This window comes from Rhea pennata, chromosome Z (assembly GCF_028389875.1).
Source record: "Rhea pennata isolate bPtePen1 chromosome Z, bPtePen1.pri, whole genome shotgun sequence".
Taxonomy (NCBI): Eukaryota; Metazoa; Chordata; class Aves; order Rheiformes; family Rheidae; genus Rhea; species Rhea pennata.
Genome location: NC_084702.1, coordinates 67,385,996 through 67,406,458, shown reverse-complemented (window position 1 = coordinate 67,406,458; position 20,463 = coordinate 67,385,996). Strand labels below are relative to the sequence as shown.

General features: G+C 37.8%; 1 protein-coding gene across 1 annotated transcript; it reads right to left on the bottom strand.

The window, feature by feature from the left end:
* Positions 1–1,187: 1,187 nt before the first annotated feature.
* On the bottom strand, positions 1,188–20,275 carry C9 (complement C9). The gene is made up of 11 exons (XM_062600008.1): positions 20,054–20,275; positions 15,103–15,220; positions 14,102–14,249; positions 12,694–12,841; positions 10,860–10,998; positions 7,781–7,996; positions 5,319–5,559; positions 3,900–4,028; positions 2,683–2,861; positions 2,271–2,499; positions 1,188–1,443 (listed from the first exon to the last, which is right to left on the bottom strand). The coding sequence occupies exons 1-11, from the start codon at positions 20,137–20,139 to the stop codon at positions 1,283–1,285; spliced, it is 1,794 nt and encodes a 597-aa protein (XP_062455992.1). The 5' UTR covers positions 20,140–20,275; the 3' UTR covers positions 1,188–1,282.
* Positions 20,276–20,463: the final 188 nt, after the last annotated feature.

The following is a 20,463-nucleotide window of genomic DNA, read 5'->3' as shown; positions in this document are numbered from 1 at the left end:
CATTAATTTGTCCTGAGTTTTTTGAAATGCATATTTACTTTTGTTATGCACACTGTGTGAAGGACCATTCTTCTGTTTGTTTTGCATATGCTACTGCTAGTTTTATTTAATGTCCCTTAGTTCTTATATTTATCTTTCTTATGTCACTCATGGTTTTGCAGCTCTGTATCATATTATTTCCTCAGTTTCCTTTCTTCCAACTCCTGAAATAAATTATGATAATAAAGATAAAAAAAGAGTAGCTTTGACAGCCTGGAGATGAGGTGCTGTTGAAAGCAATGTGCAATTCTCTGATGTAAGGCTAGTTATTTCCACGAATGCTAGCACGTGCCACTCGCCAAGTTTTCTTTAGGATGCTTCACAAGTAGAGGGCTGCACATAGTTGAACTCTACTGAAGATGAAACAGAGCTGGCACAGAAGAAATCTTCTGATACGTATCTTTGTCCTAGGTGGAGGTCATTTTGCATGGCTTACCATCAGGATGTTTCAAAGATGACACGCACAAGATCCTTTCCCTATCCTACCACCTCTTTTCCTGTTGTGGCATTGCAGGGAAAAAGCCATCAAGCCTAAAACCCAAACACTTCCTCCTGGGCTTTTGCTCTCACATCCATGGGGACACAAGTTTCTTGTGCTCAGCAGGTGAAGAAAATTGAGACCATCTTGTCATGTTAGAGACTAGAGCATCAGTCCTCAGAATGCTTCCTGTTTTTTTGCTTTACAGTGTTATTGCAAAAATAAAAATTGATAAAATCTTGCTGCTAAAAGTTTTCTAAACCCCCAATTTTCTTCCAACATAAAAGGCTCTATACTGCTCTAACAGCAGTCTGGTGGATCTAAGTGTACTTACCAAACATGAAAGTACAAACTCCCAAACAGTGTTTTATATCATGACTAGAAAATGTGTCTCTTTCCTTTTCCCCAAGACATAAATTTTTTGATAGAGAGTCTGACTGGAGGTGTTATCTGGATTTCAAGGGTCAGGTTTTTAGTATGTTTTTATTCAGAACTTCACTTAACTACCAAAGTTCTGTGATATAGTGTTACTCATCAAGACATTCAAATAAAATGTAGCCATTCACAAATTGGAGGAACAAGGTGGATGTTTTTGAAAACTATCTCAAGTCACAGATTTAAATGAAACATGTAACCAGGTTTATCCATGTCACATCTTCAGTATTGTCACTGGAATGCCCCAAATGTTGGCTGACCATTTATTCTAAACAACAATAATACATTAGTACTTAAGACAGGCTGCTTACCTATTTTTGAGCTGCATAACTATTTTGCTTCCTCACAGGGCCGTTTTTCAATGCTTTCTCCTTGGCATGGTCTGCCACCAGGTTCTGGTGCAGGGTTATTACACTTACGAGTTCGAGTGCTTTCTCCACTCACACAGGCAGACCAGGCACTCCAGCAGCTCCAGCCTCCATCAGTGACGACTGCTATTAAGACACCGTACTAACATTAGTGCAGCATCTCTGCCTTCTGTGCAATGACAGATATAGCATTAACTGGGGAGATTTTTTGAGGGTGGACAAGGTGGACCATGGTTCAGTTCTTGCTTTCTCAGCTATGGTGACTATACAGATCATTGTATATTCTAGCCTGCATCCCATCTGCACAGACTTGACTTTTGAAAACTCCATGTCAGCGGCACTTCTTAAGTGCCCAGAGGTTTCAAAATTATGTCACCCTAGGAAGCTGCTGGAGTATCAGATGTTTTTGCCATCTGTACTTCAAAAACTTGGCTGTAGGAAACGAATTTACTGCATAGTAATTTTTTTACAAGGTCAGCTGTAGAACTGCATTCATCTCCTTCCCTTTTGTGGATCAGTCTAACATTAAGCTAGCTGAGTAGGTATGAAATATGATCATGTATTAGCAAGCACAGTGCTTTTGCAGGAAACTGAAAACAAACCAGTTTATGACACTGTGGGAGTGTTTTTCTCTGAACTCTATTTACACCCTGATTCTGTACTATTAGTCCACCATGCTTTAGTAATGTTCCTATTTACTTAAATTAATCTGGAATGTCATTCTAAGACACAGCAGTGTATGTGGGGCACCGAACTCTAATGAGCACCCTCTTCATGGAAAGATCCTAGTGACTTACACTAACTGCCACACTATTTACCCATGAGATTTGACAGCAGTAGATGTAAGTGGCTACTATGACATCTTTATGTCTTGTGATGGCTGATTTTGTCTGGATATTGTTCATATTAATAAACATGCTGATTTTAATCTGTCTGAAATATTTACTAACCTTTAGTTAGCATAGATCTGGGAATCTGACAAGCAACTCCCTTAAAGTAGATAGAGCACATGCATGTACAGGCTCCATCTACCAGCACAACTGTGCCTCCATTTTTGCAAGGTTCGCATTTGCACACACTGTATTCGGTAATGTAGTCCTCAATTGCTCTTTCCAAATTTTGTTTCTTTAAATATGCATCTCTCATCTTAACTGGAACAAGCGTATGTATTGGAGAAGGCTGTAGAAGAAAATAAGTAACAGACTTTTCAATAGTTCTGAGTGCTTTTGATACTAAGGTAAACATCTGAAGAAAAAGGCTAGATCTGTCAATATGAAGAAAATATCTTAATGAAAAACTTGGCCTCTCATAATAAAAGCCTTAAAACTACAAGAAACCTAGCTTAGAATAGACTATACTTACCCGTTGCTCTATCACTACTGGAGCATCAACCAATGACTTAGCCCACTGTATGTAATCCTCTACATTAACTGTTTTTAATCCTTGAAGTAACATTTCCTTTATTTTAACTGAAAAATCAATCTTCCCTCCATCAACTAAGGAAATGATATCATCAATGACTGCATCGTCTTTATATTGTGCTGTAGAAAGAAAGCAGAGAGGAAAAGAAGAAGAGTTTAACATCCATAAAACTTGAAGAATAGTTGTTCTTTTAGCACAACTAGTCCAGTTCTTCAAAATGACAGAAGATAGAAGAACCCTTCACTTAGTGGTCATAGTGGAATTCCATATGTCTTTGTTTGCAGTTATTATGTGGGAAGGAATTTTCTATTTTGCAATTAATTCAGAAAACCCTATACCTGAAGGTAAAAGAAATGTGTAGGTTAGAATGAGATCTTAACCATTTGACAACAAGCGAAAGAAAATATGTGTAATACTACTGTATTACCTGAGCTGGACCAGGAAAGGGCAAGAATTGTAATTGTAGGAGCTTGCACTTCATAATTAAAACATAAAAATAGAGCAGCACTACACAAGCTTGAAATAACTGCCTCCCCTGTGCTCAACAGCAAACCCTTCACTCCTTTCCTCTTGCAGTTGTTTTGTGAGAAAAGGCTCATCTCCAAACACAGAAAGGAGCACATGGGAGGAATGACAAGCAGGAGATCCTAATCAGAGGAATGGAGCCCCTGCCCCTCCCAGTTCTGTTCCGGGTGAGCATCAGCTATATAGGCAGACGACAGGAAAAGCTCTCTGGATTGCCATACAGACTGAAGGAGGTCACTGTCTAGGGGGTATGGGAGTAATTAGGATTAAGGATAAATGGCTTGGGAGCCAAATATCAAAGTGGCCATAAATCTGTGCTGGGTATGTGTGTTTCTCTGTAAGTGAGTCAGCTTGAGGAGCTGGCTACTAAGGCTTCTGGGGGTCCAGACCAACAGCTGGAGACCCTAAGGTGTGGGGGTCAGCTGAGACCTGTTTGCTTGGTTTTGTGTGTGTGAGGCAATTGGAGAAAGAGGATCCAAGGGCCAATTACAGGATAGACTGAATGTCTAAGGCCAGCTGCTGCAGGAACCCATATTGTCTAGGGGCCATGGAGTTACAATCACCGTATCAGTTTTAAACAGGGAATAAAATGACATCATCTTTCCTTAAGCAAAATGTAAGGATATACTTACATTTGTCCTTCACCTTAATCTTTTCACATTTATCATCACTAATATCAAGATCAGCATTCAATCCTTTATATGCTATGCTGGCATCTAAATGATAGCCAAGACATTTTTTTACATCTTCTACGGTGATACCTGGTAGTGGAAATAATTAGGTGATTATTACAGAATGGCCATAAAGAATGTGATTATATTTTTCTTCTAGGATAAATTTCAAGGCTATTGAAAATGTTTTATGGCTTTCTTCTTCTCATTTCTCTTTTATTTTTTCCTCTTCCCTGTAATGAATTTGAGGGTGATTGATTGCATTTGAAGTGACTACACTGAGGCAAGTGAGATCTGCAGTGATTAGGAAAATTCTAAGACTCTCCAAAAACTCATTTATCTTTTCCTTTCTTTACTTGAAAGAAGATATTTTGTCTTTCTTTTCTGCTTTTCGTTTCCTCTTTTTATGTGCTAAATTATTAAGTTCTCTCAGCTTCTGTCTCCCAGCCTCAAACAAGTTGTTTTCTCCCTCCTTTTACCTATACAGTTAATCAACACCACTAATTCCCTATGTGCACTCTTTTCCCTTAAATTCCAATCCTCCTGTATCCTCTCCTAGCTCCAGCACATCTTTTCTGTCTATTAAACTCAGGCATTTGATCTGAAACTTTACTCTTTTTGTTCACAGAGACTTTGCTTAAGTTTAGATCTAAAGTTTAGATCTTAATCTAAACACAATCTCCAGGTGTTGAAAAGAATAATACTACAATCCATAAGTGGCATCTTTGCCTCATATCCCTTGGAATATTTTGAACATGGCAATAGTATTCTAAATGTTTCTGACCTCCAAAATCAGCTTCAGAATGATCACTTAAACCCATCACAAAACCACATACGTGAAGGAGAATTAACTTACTGCTTTCCTATCTTAACCAGGGTAAGGAAAATTCCATTGTGAATGTTAAAGTCTATAGAAACAATTTCAACATGGTCAACTGTATCATGTGATTTCCAGGAAGTTCTTCAATTTATCCATTATTTGTGGCACTGACATACCCAGAGTGATTGTAGCACAAGATGATACCGACTGGCAAAATGAATTAAAGGTTTAGCCAGATTTCCTAGGCTTTGCAGATCTCTTGTGAATCAGATCCCACCAATAATTATTGTGACTATTTTGAATAGATTTATTTAACAAGATTTTTTTTTTAAGTGTCATACTTAAAATACAGATTTCCAATAAAAATGCTGGAAGTTAAAAAAAAAAAAAAGACGACTCATCTCTTGAACTGGTGTAATTCTGTACTGATGCTATTGATGGCACACACTGAACTGTGTTATCCTCAGTAAAACTCCATAAATACATGAGTGTGTCTTCATCCATTTCTCTGTGTGACAGTGATAATCTACATACCAGAGCTAGGCCAGTAGAACGCATACCTGATTGAGACATAGTATGATCATCTAGCACGTACACAAGTTCATATTTTCCTCCCACAGCTCCAGAGACTGCATAGTGAGTTCCATAATCTTCTAGGAGTTTGAAATACTCTCCCTTATCATATTCAGAAGGCAGAAAGTTTAGATCTTCAAGGAAACTATCTGTGAGACGGACATCACGACTTCGCATTTGGAATCTTCCGAGCTGAATCTTTCCTTTCACGTGCAGAAAGGTTTGTTTCTGAATACACCAGTAAGAAGAAAGCAGGAGATGAGAATGCCATTTGGGTATGCATTACAGCAGGAAAATCTATTCTATTTTACTTATAAAGAAACTCTAGCACTTTTGAATATTGTATTCAATCTAGCATTTTGGAACAGGGACAAACTTGTTTAAATGAAATAGTAAGTTCTCTAAAATGTCATCTAGTATTTTAACTGGCAAGAAGCAAGAAGTTTAGCTAATTTTGGTTTTTCCAGTTTTGCAAAGCTCTCCATTTGCTAATTTCATTAAACTCTTTGTGATCTATTTGATGACAGGGTCTTCTAAGTACACTATCTATAGGAAGTGCCTTCCTGACTTAATTTTATAACATAGAAAAATAATTCTGTATGGCTTGCCAGATAATAGAAGCTGTTCTGGCCTACACACTGAGATCAGTTGGAGTTTTGCCTTTGTAATTAGAACAGAACTAAATTCTCTCTTTTTAGAATCACTTCTGTCATTCTCAGACTGCCTGAATGAAAGGCACTGCTCCAGTTAAAAACAAAAAGACAGAACAGCATCATCAAATGAAAATTAGTCAGGGAAAGAAAAAACAACCTTTTGGACACTTGACCCATACATACATTCTAACTTGAGGTTTCATAATCTATATAGTCATAAATTATACTGCTGATGATTTTATATCATACCTATCTGCTCTATATAATACAGGACATCTTATGAAACAGTAACACTTAAGGCTATAAAAGAACACAAGCCTGCCAAACTCCATTTTTATCTGCAGTACTTATGCGGGTCCCTTCACAGTAGTGCCTAATAGGAAGTAAATAAGAGGGATTTAGCAACTGATCATCACATCAGGTGGTACTACATAAGAGATCTTAAACCTCCCACTCAAATGTTGCCTAGGAATGGCAGGAATCTTCAGGCAGCTAAATTTCAGTGAGGAAATTTTTGTGAGTGCAAGTATTTCTGTCATCAGCACGTACAAAATCTCTTACTGTACTGATGGTCCCAGGCTGCTCCAGGCTCTGACTCGCACCTAAGCCCTGGCAGGATTTTCTGGCCAGGGATTCCTATTACACTAACCTGTAGTAACGTGAGTTTACGGTGATAGACCTCTGCTGGGATTCTTACTCATTTTCTGAACTAATCTCAGAGCAAGGAGCTGAAGCCAAAACTTGCACTGCAGATCACTAAGACTATTAGTGGCCTAAATACCTCCTGAGATATAAGGCCAAATCTTTTGAATCTGTAGAGATGGATGCTTTTACATCTTGCCTTCTGCCCCAAGAAACAACCCATATCAATACACTGCCAGTGTATTAGATTATTTTATTCATTATGTATGTATTCAGTATTATTTTAACTAACCAGTTATAAAATTTATCTTAGTTTTTCTTTAAATCCATGCAACCTCCTGGTCTCTGAAGGTGTCCTGAAAAAAAAAAGGCTGACAAGAAACTGGGAAGATTGAATTACCAGAGCCAGATATATTCTGCTAAGCCTACTTCTGTACTAATAAATAAAATGGGATAGAGCATTTTCTCTCTTTCAAAGGGCAAGTGGAGAGGCATGGCTTGTATGCACCCCCAAAATCTGCTTGCTTTGTCCAGATTGCCTACTGGGAACATTCCCATGCTTCTGTAGTTGCCTGCAGCCTGCATAGTGTTGGTTGAGAGCAGTAGAGCTGGCACAGGCGAGCATGGGTGCTAATAAGATGGATAATCAAATGCCAGTGCTAATACCCATGCCTCTGGGATCAGGCTAGTTTATTAGCACAGTCATACCTAACTGGCTGAGGTCCGATCTTTGGGTTATTATCATATCTATTTTGCTTGTCTACGCTTACCTATGTTTAGGCCTACTCGCTGGCAATTTTTTATCCCAGGACTTGATCTAATTTTCCCACACTGCACTAGATCAGAGTTGCTCTGTAATCAAGATAAGGCCAGACATCTCTGCCCCTTCCTAATATCAAGGCCTCATTGAAGATGAGGGTGATTGCTAGTCGACAGAAACAGTAGGAGCAAAAGCTTGATTTGATTACGCTTTTAGCCACCTCTGAAGTCTTAACTCTAATATTGCCAGTATTTCATTTTTGTGAATGAATGTCAGAAAAGCAGTAGGCCACTAGAATATTTAGAAAGATTAATATTGCTTTTTTCCTGACATTATGTAAATTTTAGTGTTTGTAAAATAACTGCATTAAACATATTAGCATGATTAAACTTACCCTTTCTGTGTTGGTTTGCAGGACAGAACTGAAAATTGAACTCCTGTTGTAGTAATACTTGAAATTTCCTTCTGCAGTTCTGTCACTTGCTTCAGTAGGTTTATATTTCACAGACAGATCAGCCTTAAATTTTCTTTGTTTTTCCATGTAAACTTCTCTGATCATTTCTGCCCGATCATGATAGTACTCAGCTGTGAAGGTTTTGTCTGCTTTTGTCTTAGAAAAGATGATGAAAAAAATGCATAAGTAGTTAAAAAAAGCAATAATAGAAAATCTGTGTAGCACTTTGAAGTTGTATGCTTTATCTATGTTATCAGTACAAAAATACGCATAGAACAGTGCTAATATGAACACAGCAGATCAGCATAAAAAGTGGAAACCTGAGTCACTTTGTATGCTAGTTGGACTGTCTTTGAGCAAATAGAATAACACAAAGAGCTATTTTTTTTTCTGAATAGCAAAGTCATTCCACAAATAGTATTAATAAAGGCTACATGGCATTTTGAAGTAGAAAATTATTTTTTTCACCAAAAAAATCTCAATCTTTACTAAACTGTTGGTTTGTTTCCTTGGAAATGTTCAGTTTTCATTGAAAAAGTTAAAAAAGCAGTTGCTTGATACTCAAAATAATTTGACTCAGCTAGAGAATATGATTCAGCTAAATTAATAATTTGATTTATCTTGGTTCTCCCAAAACCTCATGGGGGTTTTTATGTGGTTTGCTTGTGTATTCAGCCTCTCCTGAGATCCAGGCTCCCAAGGCTGGCTGCTTCTGTTAAGCTCCACTGTGGCCAGAAACTGTTATGGAAAAAATCCCTCACTGCGTGGACAGATGATGCTGTCCAAAAGGAGATGTAATCTGAGCAGGATGTCTCAACTTCAGAAGAAAACAAGAGTGCAATGCCTTAGTGGTAGCATGTCTATATTTTAAAATGTTAGGACCTTCATAAAAGAATAAAAGATACTTTTTTTTCCCCCCTGGATGGAAGAAAAGCATATTTCTCTTGGTCTTTAATTTTGATTTCTCCAAGGGAAAAAACACCTCAGGCTTGATGTTCTGGACATGTAATCATATTTGCCAAGCGTTGGGCACAGAGCATGGAGTCACATGTGCCCTTCTTAACATTCCTTCCCCCTGTTCCCCGCCACTTGCATCTGAGGCATCTGCAGGGCCTCTGCCCTGCTCTGGCCAGGCATCACGTGCAGCATGATATCAAGATGTGAGAGAGACACTGGGAGTCAATGAAGGTGCCATGCAGAGGTGTCCCCATACAGAAAGAAGAAAACTTCTCTAATGAAAAGCTTGTCTTGCTGGCCTTTCCTTGGATGACCTGCGTGTGTATCCTTTGTGTGGACACAGTGTATTTTGTGTCCCAACATGAGGATTCCCAGGTCACTTGCACACTGCTCTGTTGGTTGTAATATGGCTTGATATGCCCGGTCTTACAGTGGGGGACAGCAGGAAGCCACGTGGTCCGTGTAAGGGACTATGATTTCAAAAGTATCATCTCCAATCATTTGAGTTTCTACAGTTTTTGGGTAGTCAAACATAAAAATTTTGTTTTGTTTCCCAAAACACCTGAGCAACCAGCCTAAAATTGGATTTGTTCACTGCATCTCATGTTGAATATCCATAACCACAACTCAGTGGAAAAAATAGCCAGAAAGCTGGACTCTGTGAAAGCATTTGAATTTAGTTTGACAAAAGTAGTAAAGAATCCCCGAAGACTTATAAGTTTGAAATAATTAATGATATTTTAGAAAAATATCATACCAACTTTCATGCAATTGCATCAGAAACGGCCTTTATGGCAGAAATGTGGTTGTTGTGTTCATTTTTTTAATTTTAAATAGCTATTCTTTTCCCTAGAAGCATCTTTTAATGCCAAAAACTTAGTATTCATCAGATATAACTAAGATTAAGCCCATCCCCCTTTCCCCTCACAGTTCTGTTTTAATTATTTCTGCTTTTGCAAGCTATGAAGAAAAGCCAGAAATATTCAGTTTTGGGTTTTAGCACAAATCTTTTCTTAGTGCTCTAACAAAAACAAATGGAAATACCACCCCTCTCCACCAAACACCTCATCTGGATCAGCTCAGTGGTTCAAGAGTAAACAGAAAACCGCAGTGACAATGTTTCAGTGAATGTTAAGTCTCAGCATGTAACATCAACTTAATTTGTGTGTGTCAACAGTTCCCTTACATTTAAGGAATAATAGTCTCCAGCTCATTCCTAGAATGCAAACAAGATTTATTAATAGAACTCAACATCTGAAATGATTTAGAATTCTGATTTAGCCTACTCAGAGCAGACAATGGCTAATTCATATCGCCTATTCCAGTGTTGTTTTCTTTTGCATATTTTAGCAGAACTGAAAAAGATTCTGCGTCAAAATCAAATACAAGCAATGATCTGAGTCAGATTTGCTCGTTTTGCGGAGGGTCTTGTTTAAACTGTCATTGTTCTATGAAGTTCCTGCTTATAGTGATAGACGATATATTTAGTAAATACAATACTTTGCTTTCTCAAACACAGCTGAAATTGTGATTTCTAAGATTATCAGCATTTGGGTGTTCAAACATTAGGAAAGTCATGGTATGAATCTCTTAGAGTCTGTCAGTTTTTCTAAATAGGACAGAGAAAATCAGCAAAGATTAAGAAATCCAAGCAGGACAAGGGTATCAGGATGTTATTGCTACCCTTTTATCAGACTTCTGTGCGTCCTTGAAAATGTAGTAAAAGTTTCAAGGTACCTGGTAAAAGGTATCATGTTCCTTTCTTTACATCTACAAAATGTAAAGTTTTTCTACATCTGTTTTTCTCTTCTATTCATATTATATACATTCTAGAAAGACACTTTTACTTACTATGCACAAGTACCACATCAAATGCAACGGAAATTATTTGGAGCAACTCAGCTTAATTGCTAATGCAAACGATAGCACAACCTCTTGCCCTCTGGACTTTACCAAAAGCTTAATGCTAAAGAGCACCTGACTCAAAATATATGTGGAGTCTTCCAAGAGGACGTCAAGGTTCAGCTTCAGCTGAACACATCCTAGCTGGCACAGGACTTACATCGTAAACGAGAACACCGACGTTCCACGGCTTGCGGTAGTACGTCCGCGTGTTCCCATCACGCACTCTCTCACACAGGCCGTTGAAAAATTCATTGTCAAACGGACTGGCCATTGGCTGCATCCCTAAAACATTGATTCTACAACAGAAACACAAGAGAGATTGCACTTCAGAAAAGGAGGTGTCAGCACCCATAGCCTCTCTACAATAGTATTATGACCAGAAAAATACATATTCTGTAAGAGAGAGAGAACATAGCTGGGGAACTGACTCTTTGATGATCAGGAGAACCATGTTCCACCGCTACAGGCTGCTTCACCCCTTGTGCTCTTGTTTTCTCATCCATTTAATGGAGATAGTGATACATTTTTGTAAAGCACTTAAAGGACTATGAATGAAAAATAGACAAATATATATATATCAATTATCAAACACAGAGAACCTTTGGAATTGAAAGGAGATGGAAAACATTTCTTTTTAAACAATATATTTGTTGGGAGTCATTTCTTATGGGTTCATAATGGACATTTCAACAGCCATTTTTATGTTGTTTTCTTATATTAATTTGTTTGCTAATAGGAACTTGAATATCAAACATACACTAGACTCATCAAACCTGCAGAAGGAACACACAGCCACTCCTCGCTTTGGTCTCTTCTCTCAGGGAGTGATCTGGTGGACTAATAGAATCTCCTGGGGCAGGTGAGAGGAAAATTTGGATCATAATACATCCAGAAAAGAGGGTACATCGATGTTTTTGTAGCTCTGTATGCCTGTGTACGCATGTACAAGACATACTTCTAAATCAGCTTTTCTTGTGGGAGTCCATATTGTTTTTTGCCTTTCCATGTCTGTTTCATACACTGAGAGCTTTCCGGGCCACAGTATTTATGTCTGATACACGTTCATATACCTAATGGGGTATAGAAAATGGCTATCGATTCACCAAAGATGTTAGCATCACAACTGCACATCTGTACAACATTTTCTCATGAGAGACTAAAGTAATAGATTATACTAGAAATAATAAAGTAGCTACTTCTAAAAACGCCTAGGTACCTGGCTCACTTCCATATGCTACAAAGGCAGCATTTTGGCTCTTGTGCAATAGTATCAAAATGAAACGGAGATGTATCCTTCTCATTTAAACACAAGGTGGTGCTGTGGTATACTTTTACTTTGGTCTGTTCCAATTTGGATAGCTGCATTATTACAATTTGTAGATACACTGTGTCCTACTTTTATGTTATTTAAAGAGCTTCATCAGAGTCTGAGACGAAAAAAAAAATGAATTTTCAATTTAGATTAATGATGAAAGCTCCTGTAAACAACACAGGTCTGGGCAAGTGAAGAATTCAGTACAGAAAAAAAGTTGCAGGCAGGCTGCTGTTGCACACTAATGCAGCCTATTGTGTAAAATAATCAAGATACGTTTTCTGCCTCTTAGATATGCATGTTGGTGAAATAATTGACAACAACTAATTCTTTATGAAAGATCACTTGAAAAGATGGTTTAAATATAAAGATTATATTTATATATTAGCATTGTATGCATATACATATAATTTCAATATATGTGTTGTTAACATAATGATTAATGATTTATTTAGTATCCATAGTCTGGATAAGTATTTTATCATCCCAATGTGCATAAAAGAAAACCAGAGTTAGGTGTTCTTCCAAAGTCACATAGTGTTTCTGAATACAAACAAGAACATCATTCAAATTCCTCTTTTGGGAATGGCAGCCTACCCCAATGTTTTCAGTTGGCTTTGGGAGAGTCCTAGACTCCTCACAAGACCCAGAACTAACATTATGTTTCTTCATTACCTACCCGTGCCCTGCAGTCCTGCCAACTTCTGACACATCAATATCATGATTACGGCATGGTGATCGTGGGTCTGATTCACAGTTATCTTCATCAGAAAAGTCTCCACAGTCATTATCTACGTTACACACAAGACGTTGCTTTATACATCGACCTAAGCAAAGAAGAAAACATTGAATGAATAAATTCTTTTTCTAAGACAGACTTTAAATACCACACTCCTTGCAGCTATTCTTTACTAAGATTTGCCTCTTAGACATATATTTTCATTATAGTCACAAGAAATTGGAATCCTACTCTCAGCAGCCTTCAGATGAAAAAAAAAAAAAAGGACTATGAAACTGGCTTATTAGCTTACTGGGATAGCTAAGAAAACCTAAGTGACAGGAGAACTGCTCTCATTTGTAAGAAGTTATTTCATTTGACTGTTTTTGTACTCATCTTTGATTATTAATTACTAAAAATTGTATTATGAGAATACAGGAAAATATTAAGTCAGCATCAACAAAGAATTATTCTGACTTGTTTAAATTGTTGCTATTGGGAGGACATGAACTATATCAAGTTGTGTTCTAAAGCAGCTTAATTCCTTTGAGGTCAGATAGGGTTTCACTGCAGATTTTGCAAAGACTGTTTTTTTTCTACATGATTTAAAGATTTGGGGTAAATTTAGCCCTAGAATAACAAAAAGACACTTACTCCTATCAGCTACCTTGCCTGTAGAGTGCCACAGAATGACTTTAAACTACTACTTAAACATATACTTTGTATTTTTTCTTTCTCTACATGGACTCCATAGTATTTGAGATACAAACAATACTGACAATGGTTTGGGACTCAAAATCCACTTAGCATCTATCCTTTTCTGTATTGATTATTTTATTACCATTAACATTTCCTTTCTTATTTTGATTTGTGATGAGTCTTGAAGATGGAATTAATTTATATGTATGGTTGTACAAACTTATACTTTTTATAGTTTTTCCCAGTTATGTTTCATAAAACATAAGGGTTCTAGGTGGTATGAGTATGCTGGAAGGAAGGAAACTCATAGTAAGTCAGCTTTTAACCATGGAACAGAAAGAGCAGGAAAGGAATTTAAACACAGATACAAATTATTATGAGAGGTGAGGGGGAATGCACCCCTTCTCAAGCATTGTTCATGCTCTGGTCTTGGCCTCATGGTTTTGCAACCCACCTCCATACACATCAGAGATTCTATTTAAACCTTACTGCTAAGGCACGGCTTCAGGAAATTGTCCCCAACAAACAAAGCACCGAAGCATCTCTCTCTCTCTTTTTGTTTATGCTTGTTGACTTCAATGGATACTGACTGAGCTTCTTCGTAGGACTAAGTAAAAAATAATTTGCCGAGTTATTGCATAACTCATTATGGTGTGAAAGCAAAACCTACCAGAATTGCATTGAAAGTCAGCCCCACAATTTGGTTCTGGTTCTTCAGGACAGACTTGGCTGGTTTTACAGCTTTGTGCATCTCTCAAAGTCTCCAAGCATGATTTTCCACCATACTGTCCAAATTTTTCAATACTTCTAGACCGAAACTTGAAAGATAAGCAACAGTATTAACATTTCTTAGCAAGAAGAAATGCCAGAACTGAGGGATTTCCAGCTGAACCTTGAACTTTGCAGAACAAAGGATCTTTGGTGAGATTTTTGGTTGAGAAGTACTTGTACAGTAACATTTAACTATTAACAATGTTTTAGCAAGCATATAGAGATGCTTATTTTTCACTATGCTATTTACAAGAAATCCAAGGAAAAAATTACATCATATATGATTTCAAGTCTATGCTTAGAAGAAGGTAATTCTAGTCCATTAATTTCACATAGATTTCACGGATTTGGATGAATATAGGTAATCTGTAAGTCTGCCTCTGGAAGTTGTTGCATTTTTATCTGTCACCAGTAGGCACTAGATACTTTGGGGGCACTAGTAATTAGCAGAGTTTTTTGGGACTTGGAATTCTTGCAACTTCATGAGGCAAAACGATGATATAATTAACAAGGAGATGTCTTTCATATTCTTGAACTTTCATAGGAAGAACTCCCCTGAGAAAGCCAAGATCTGGTTCTCACAAAAATACCACTTTTTATTTAAAAAGGAAAAACATATCAAAAAATAAGGTTCTTAATAGAACCATCCCCATGACCCCCCAAAAAGATTATTTCTATTAAAAAAGCATTTTGAATGAGAATGCTTGACCAGTTTTGCAAGCTGGATATGGCCTTCCCTTATTACTACAGTTCAGGTCTCCAATGATTATGAGTTTCATCAAATCATGAATCATTTGGCGTGTATTAAGAGTTGCAATCTGATATTTTCCCAAATCCAAAAGGCAGGCAGAAGTCCCTGCGAAAGTCACTTTAAAGCAAAGACTTACAGCTATAGCTTACCCTTTGATATGTGCATGGGTCACAGGGTCCCCATTCACTCCAGCTGCTCAACTTACAATCTATCGGAGATGGAGCATTCAGTTCTCTTGTCTCCCTGTGGAAAGCTTTCTCTGAAGAGCTGTCAGACAAAACATTCCAACATAGTCCTGGGCAGTATGCTGAAATCATGCCTGAGTTTGTTTTCAAACCATAGACCAATGTTTTAGGAGCATCTTCAAGCTGTTTCCTGATTTCACTTTCGTAGCAATATGTGGTATCTAGATTTATAATCTCTTGCATACTGGTTTAAAAATAAATTTTATTTAAAAAAAAAAAGAGTCAAAGACTTAATAAGCCAGTCCTTTCCCTTTTTTGTATCTTTGTCCATACTCATGCTCTTCTGGTGAATCATGTGGTGCAATGAATTGAGTAAAATGAAACAGTAATACATGCAGAACGTCTGTAGTTCCTTTGTAAGGCAACAGCTATGTCCTCCCTGTTAGAACTAAAGACGTAGTTGCTGATCTGGTAACACATCCCTAGTTATCAAAGCACTAAAATAGATCTTCTTAATTTTTGAATTCATTAACTTTAATGGTGTTGCCCTTAAAAATAAGTTTAAATGCTTTCCTGATTTGAAAGAAAGTTCATAAATGAAGGAACTATTTGTTAATAGGCTAATGTATATAGTTGGAAAAAGCAGACAGGCATTTAGCTAACTAATTACTTGTTCAATTTGCTGAGTTGGATAAATTGCCAGTTAGGTTTTGGTCAAATGCCTAGTTTTCTAGAGCGACTCTTCATTTTGATGCCCAGCTTGAAATACCATGAAACTCTTGTCTCTCAGTAAGTGAAAGGGCATAATTTTATAAAACATGAATTTCTTTATTTGTAATGTCTAACTTTTACAGAAACTTTACTTTAGATGCACTGGAGAATAACCAGTCCATTTTAAAAAGCAAGGACAATAGTTTACAGATGACCTATTTTCACAGGTAACAATGCTGCAAAGCAGAGGAGTGAGGGAGCATTAGGGGTCTAACCTGCCTGGTTTGCTCTCTGTAATTTATTCAGTTTTGGCCTTACATGCTGAATATTCATCAACTGCATGATAATTATTTCTGCACCCTGTAGGTCAATGCTGAGGTCTCTACAGTGGGACCTTCTCTGCAGAGCCTAGCATGTTGGTAAATCTGCAGCTCCCTAGTCTGATGTACGCACTTTTTTTTTGCAGGCAGGGCTTTGCCTTGCACTCTTTGACCCTCTTCTCTTGTAAATATATGCCAGGTGACCAAATAAATTTAACCTGATTCCATGAAACTGAGAAATCTGAAGTTTGGACAAAAAAGATACACCAGTCAGTTCAGCCTTCCATTGCCATTTATTGTATATTAAGGTTACATAACTAGTTAAGATGTTACTGAGACATTAAATAGACCTGTGTCTCTTTCCAGCCATTGAATCTTAAACAGCTCAGTGGTTACATGCTGTGCAACCCTCTATACACCCAACTCACCCTGACCGGCTCATATGCTTCAGGCATTTTGCTGTCACACTACTAGTAAACACATACAGCAGCTGCAGCTGGAAGTATCCATACCATGCTCTCCCACTGCACTGCCTGCTGCTTCTAAACAACTCTCTTCCCAGAAGCCTCTTGATCTTAAGCTAAGCCTGGGTAGGGACATTACCTTCAACGCGTGGGATTCTAACGAGACAAGCTAGGAATGAAGAATTCTCTGTCTACAATAGGGACCCTCCAAACTCTAGGCTGGCAGGGAAGTGTGAAGCTTTGCTGTACGCAAAACACCAGGTATTGGGGTAGCTGGCCCAGGATCCAGTTCCAGCCTTAAGAGAAATCCATTTTACCCAGAACTCCCTTTCACTGAACACATGCTGGACTCTGAGCACTTAAATCCATAACCCGTTGACTGTTGTTAGCACATTGAAAACTTGCCTTGTTCTTATTCTTCTCATTGAACATCCTGTAACGGTCACTGTTAGAAACAGGCTAATGAATCTGCTGGCTCTTTGCTTTGACCAAATATGACTGTTATTAAATTTATCAGAATACACTTAATCTGAAACTCTTCTTCTGATTTCATACACACACTTAGTGGCTAGCTTTCTTTCTCCAGTACTGTTGAGGCTTACAGATCCCCCAAACACTTTTTGAGGTGCATGTATTTCAGAGACTGACTAAGCATACATACATCAAAATAACAAATGAGATCTACTAGGAAACTGATACAGATTTTTCAAGTTATACATTGACCTGAAGTTGCAGTGGAGTTGCACTTACCTTGTGTTATAATAAAGATTAGTGGGGAGGGGAATGAGGTAGGGAAAGAGAAAACCACATGTCTTAGAAACTTTTTGACCTAGAATATGTTTACACTGAAGATAGAGGCAACATGCACAAGTTGATTCAGACGATATGCCATCTGGCTATAAAGAAAAAAAAAAGTCATCACCATGAGAACAATTAAACACTGCAGTAGGTTATCCAGAGAAGTAGTAGAATCTTCCTCACTTGAAATATTCAAGACAGCTTGATAGGACTCGGGATAACCTAATCTAAGGCTCCACTTTCAGCAGAAGATCATACCAGAAGTTCTCTAGAGGGCCCTTCCACCATAGATTTTTTCATGATTTTACAATTTAGGAAATTCTAAGAAGTTCAAACATTTTTGAAGTTTGATATGGCCCAACTGCTCCCTGGCCTCTTCAGGTACTTTTATCTATAATTAGTTCATCTCACAAATACTTCAACAATACTACAGTTTACTATAGCATCATAATAGACAGACTGTACTTTGAAAAGCTGCTGTACAATGTACTACTACATATTTTTGCAGCTCAGCCTGAAGGTAACCAGTAGATGTTTATTTCTTCCCTCCATTGATCTTGCAAACGGGTGGAAAACAGCTTATTACTTCCTGTATCTGCAAAGATCACTGAATATATATCTACTATATCTACTTACTGATGTAGGACTGTAAACTTTGAAGGGTAGCAACATCCTTTCTAACATTTTAGGGAGAAGACGGACTAGTTGTCCTTTAATATAGTAGGAGTGTAAGATAGAGTTAGGCACCTAGTGGGATTTCCAAAGGCATTTCATAGCTCATTCCTGTCAATTTCAATGTTTTAGGTGCCTTAGAAATGTCCTTCTGAACCTTTAAACTATTGTCTTAAAAATGCAATCAAAATCCTCATGCAAAAAGATAAAGGGTACAAGAAGAGCAGTATGTATGAAGAGAGCCTAAAGGAGCAATCAGCCACAAGCTAACACAGCTCCCCAAAAGCTCCTATAAACCATTATTTTGAGTCTTCAACAAGACAGGAAAGGCTGAATTAGGTTTTTCCAGTGTAAATGAAGGTTTTGCCAGGAACTGTCTTTCTGTAAGCCAGAGATGACGGTTATCTAAGCTGACTTTCAGATGACATAGGTTTTTACACATAAATCCAGCTGAGCAACCTCTACTTGAACATGCCTTTTGCATGAGGTACACATCCCTTTGGTCCCCCTCCAGACTGTAGCATAAGATTCACATGATTGGCTGCAAACCTAGCTTTGATGGTTCAGATTTTCAAAAATTCCAAGGAACAGTCTTCTCACGGGAAGACTGTTTTACTTAATAAAAGCACTTGGTGAGTGTGGGGTGGGGGGGGGGGGAAGGAAGAGCTAGATTTGAGCAAAATTGACAAGCTTGTCACCTGCACATTAAGCCCAGTGAGAATGGCTTGAATTACTGAAAAAGAGGTATTAAGACTAACAATATAAATAAGACAAGAGGTGAAAGTAGCTTAGGTACCGAAGAATGTCACTGAAGGGAGTAGCTGCGAGGAATAACTTCAGAGCCAAGTGTGGAAATCAAAATACTTTCTCTACCAATTCTGATTAGGGAGTTTTGTGACTCTTAGCTGGCGATAATAGCATCGTATGAAGGCATACTTTTACCAACTGTAATTGCCAGTGCTGCAATGCAGCAGCATGGACTTTGGTATGGTATGTAGTCAAGCAGTTGGCTCATGGTGCCTGCTATGGACTCTGTAATAATTATCTCTTCCAGTGGATTATCTCTAACTGAATTTATCAGATTTGTGCTATACCTGGATCTAGATGTTCAAGCAATAAGAATTTTCAAAACACCAAGATGAAAGGGAAGCATTAAGTATTATAGTTCCGAAAGCTATTCTACCATCTCTGTTTGGGTACTTCGGACAACGTCAAAAGCCACCCTCAGGCCTAGACATAGGCATGAGGCAGTGCTTGGTTGTTCAGACAACATTCACACATGATCATAAGATATTATGCATACCGCAGTTTAAGTCGAGAGATCCAAGTTTATTCTTATGATGCATTTAGCTATTATGAGATTCTTGCACATTCTTACAGCATTTAGTACTTGCCATTCTTATAAGTAAGATGCAGACTAGGCAGATTTCCAGTTTCAGGCAGTGTCGCTATTCCTGTGTTTTCATATGATATAAACAAACTAATTTATAGAGCGTGTGTGCGCATGTGAGGGGTAAGCCCCCAATTCTCCTCCTAAAGATACTGTATTTGGGGTGAGGTTGGGGGAGTTATACTATCAAAGAACCAGAGATTCTTTGCTAGGCTAGGAGACTTGTACTAATATAACTACTGTCAGCAGAAAATTGAGCATCTTCAGAAAGACATCAGGCAGACTGAGATTAGATTATACTTCACCCTCAACAGGCAATAAAAGAACTGCTGCTTAACTCTAGCTTCTTGCTAGAAGATAGCTTAAATGGCATTCAGCCCTCTTTGTTGTACCCTGTACATATAAAATAAGAAAAGTTCCATTTGACTCTTTTTGAAAGATAGGAAAGCTTCTCCATTTTAGTTGGATATACAAATAAGCTACCAGTGGAAGTGTCTGCATTATAGATTTATGCTCTATATTGGAGAAATGGAAACCTGCAAAAGACCAGAGACACTTACCTTCTGCTTTCCCCCAGAAGTGAGGCAGCCACTTCTGAAACGTATAGTACAGATATAAGCTGCAGAATAACACGCATGCTTCTCATTTTGCAGCTGAGTAGAGAAGTGTCGTAACTGAATTTTAAACTTCTTTATTTGTTCCTTTTGTTATTTATTACCAAGAGAACAAACAAAGCTGCACTTACAAACAACAAAAAAACCCTCAGTTACTGGCAGAACTGATTTATCGTAAGCGCTCTAAAGTCCACTTTTTCCTGTGTGCAGACTGGGAAATAGCATAAAATAATTAAGATAAAACAAATGTTTTAATTTACTAGTATCTTTTAAACACAGGGAAAAAGATTCTTCTATTCAATTGGAAAACAGTTATCTGGCTAGTAAAAGCAGTTACTGCAGTGACTCACACAAGC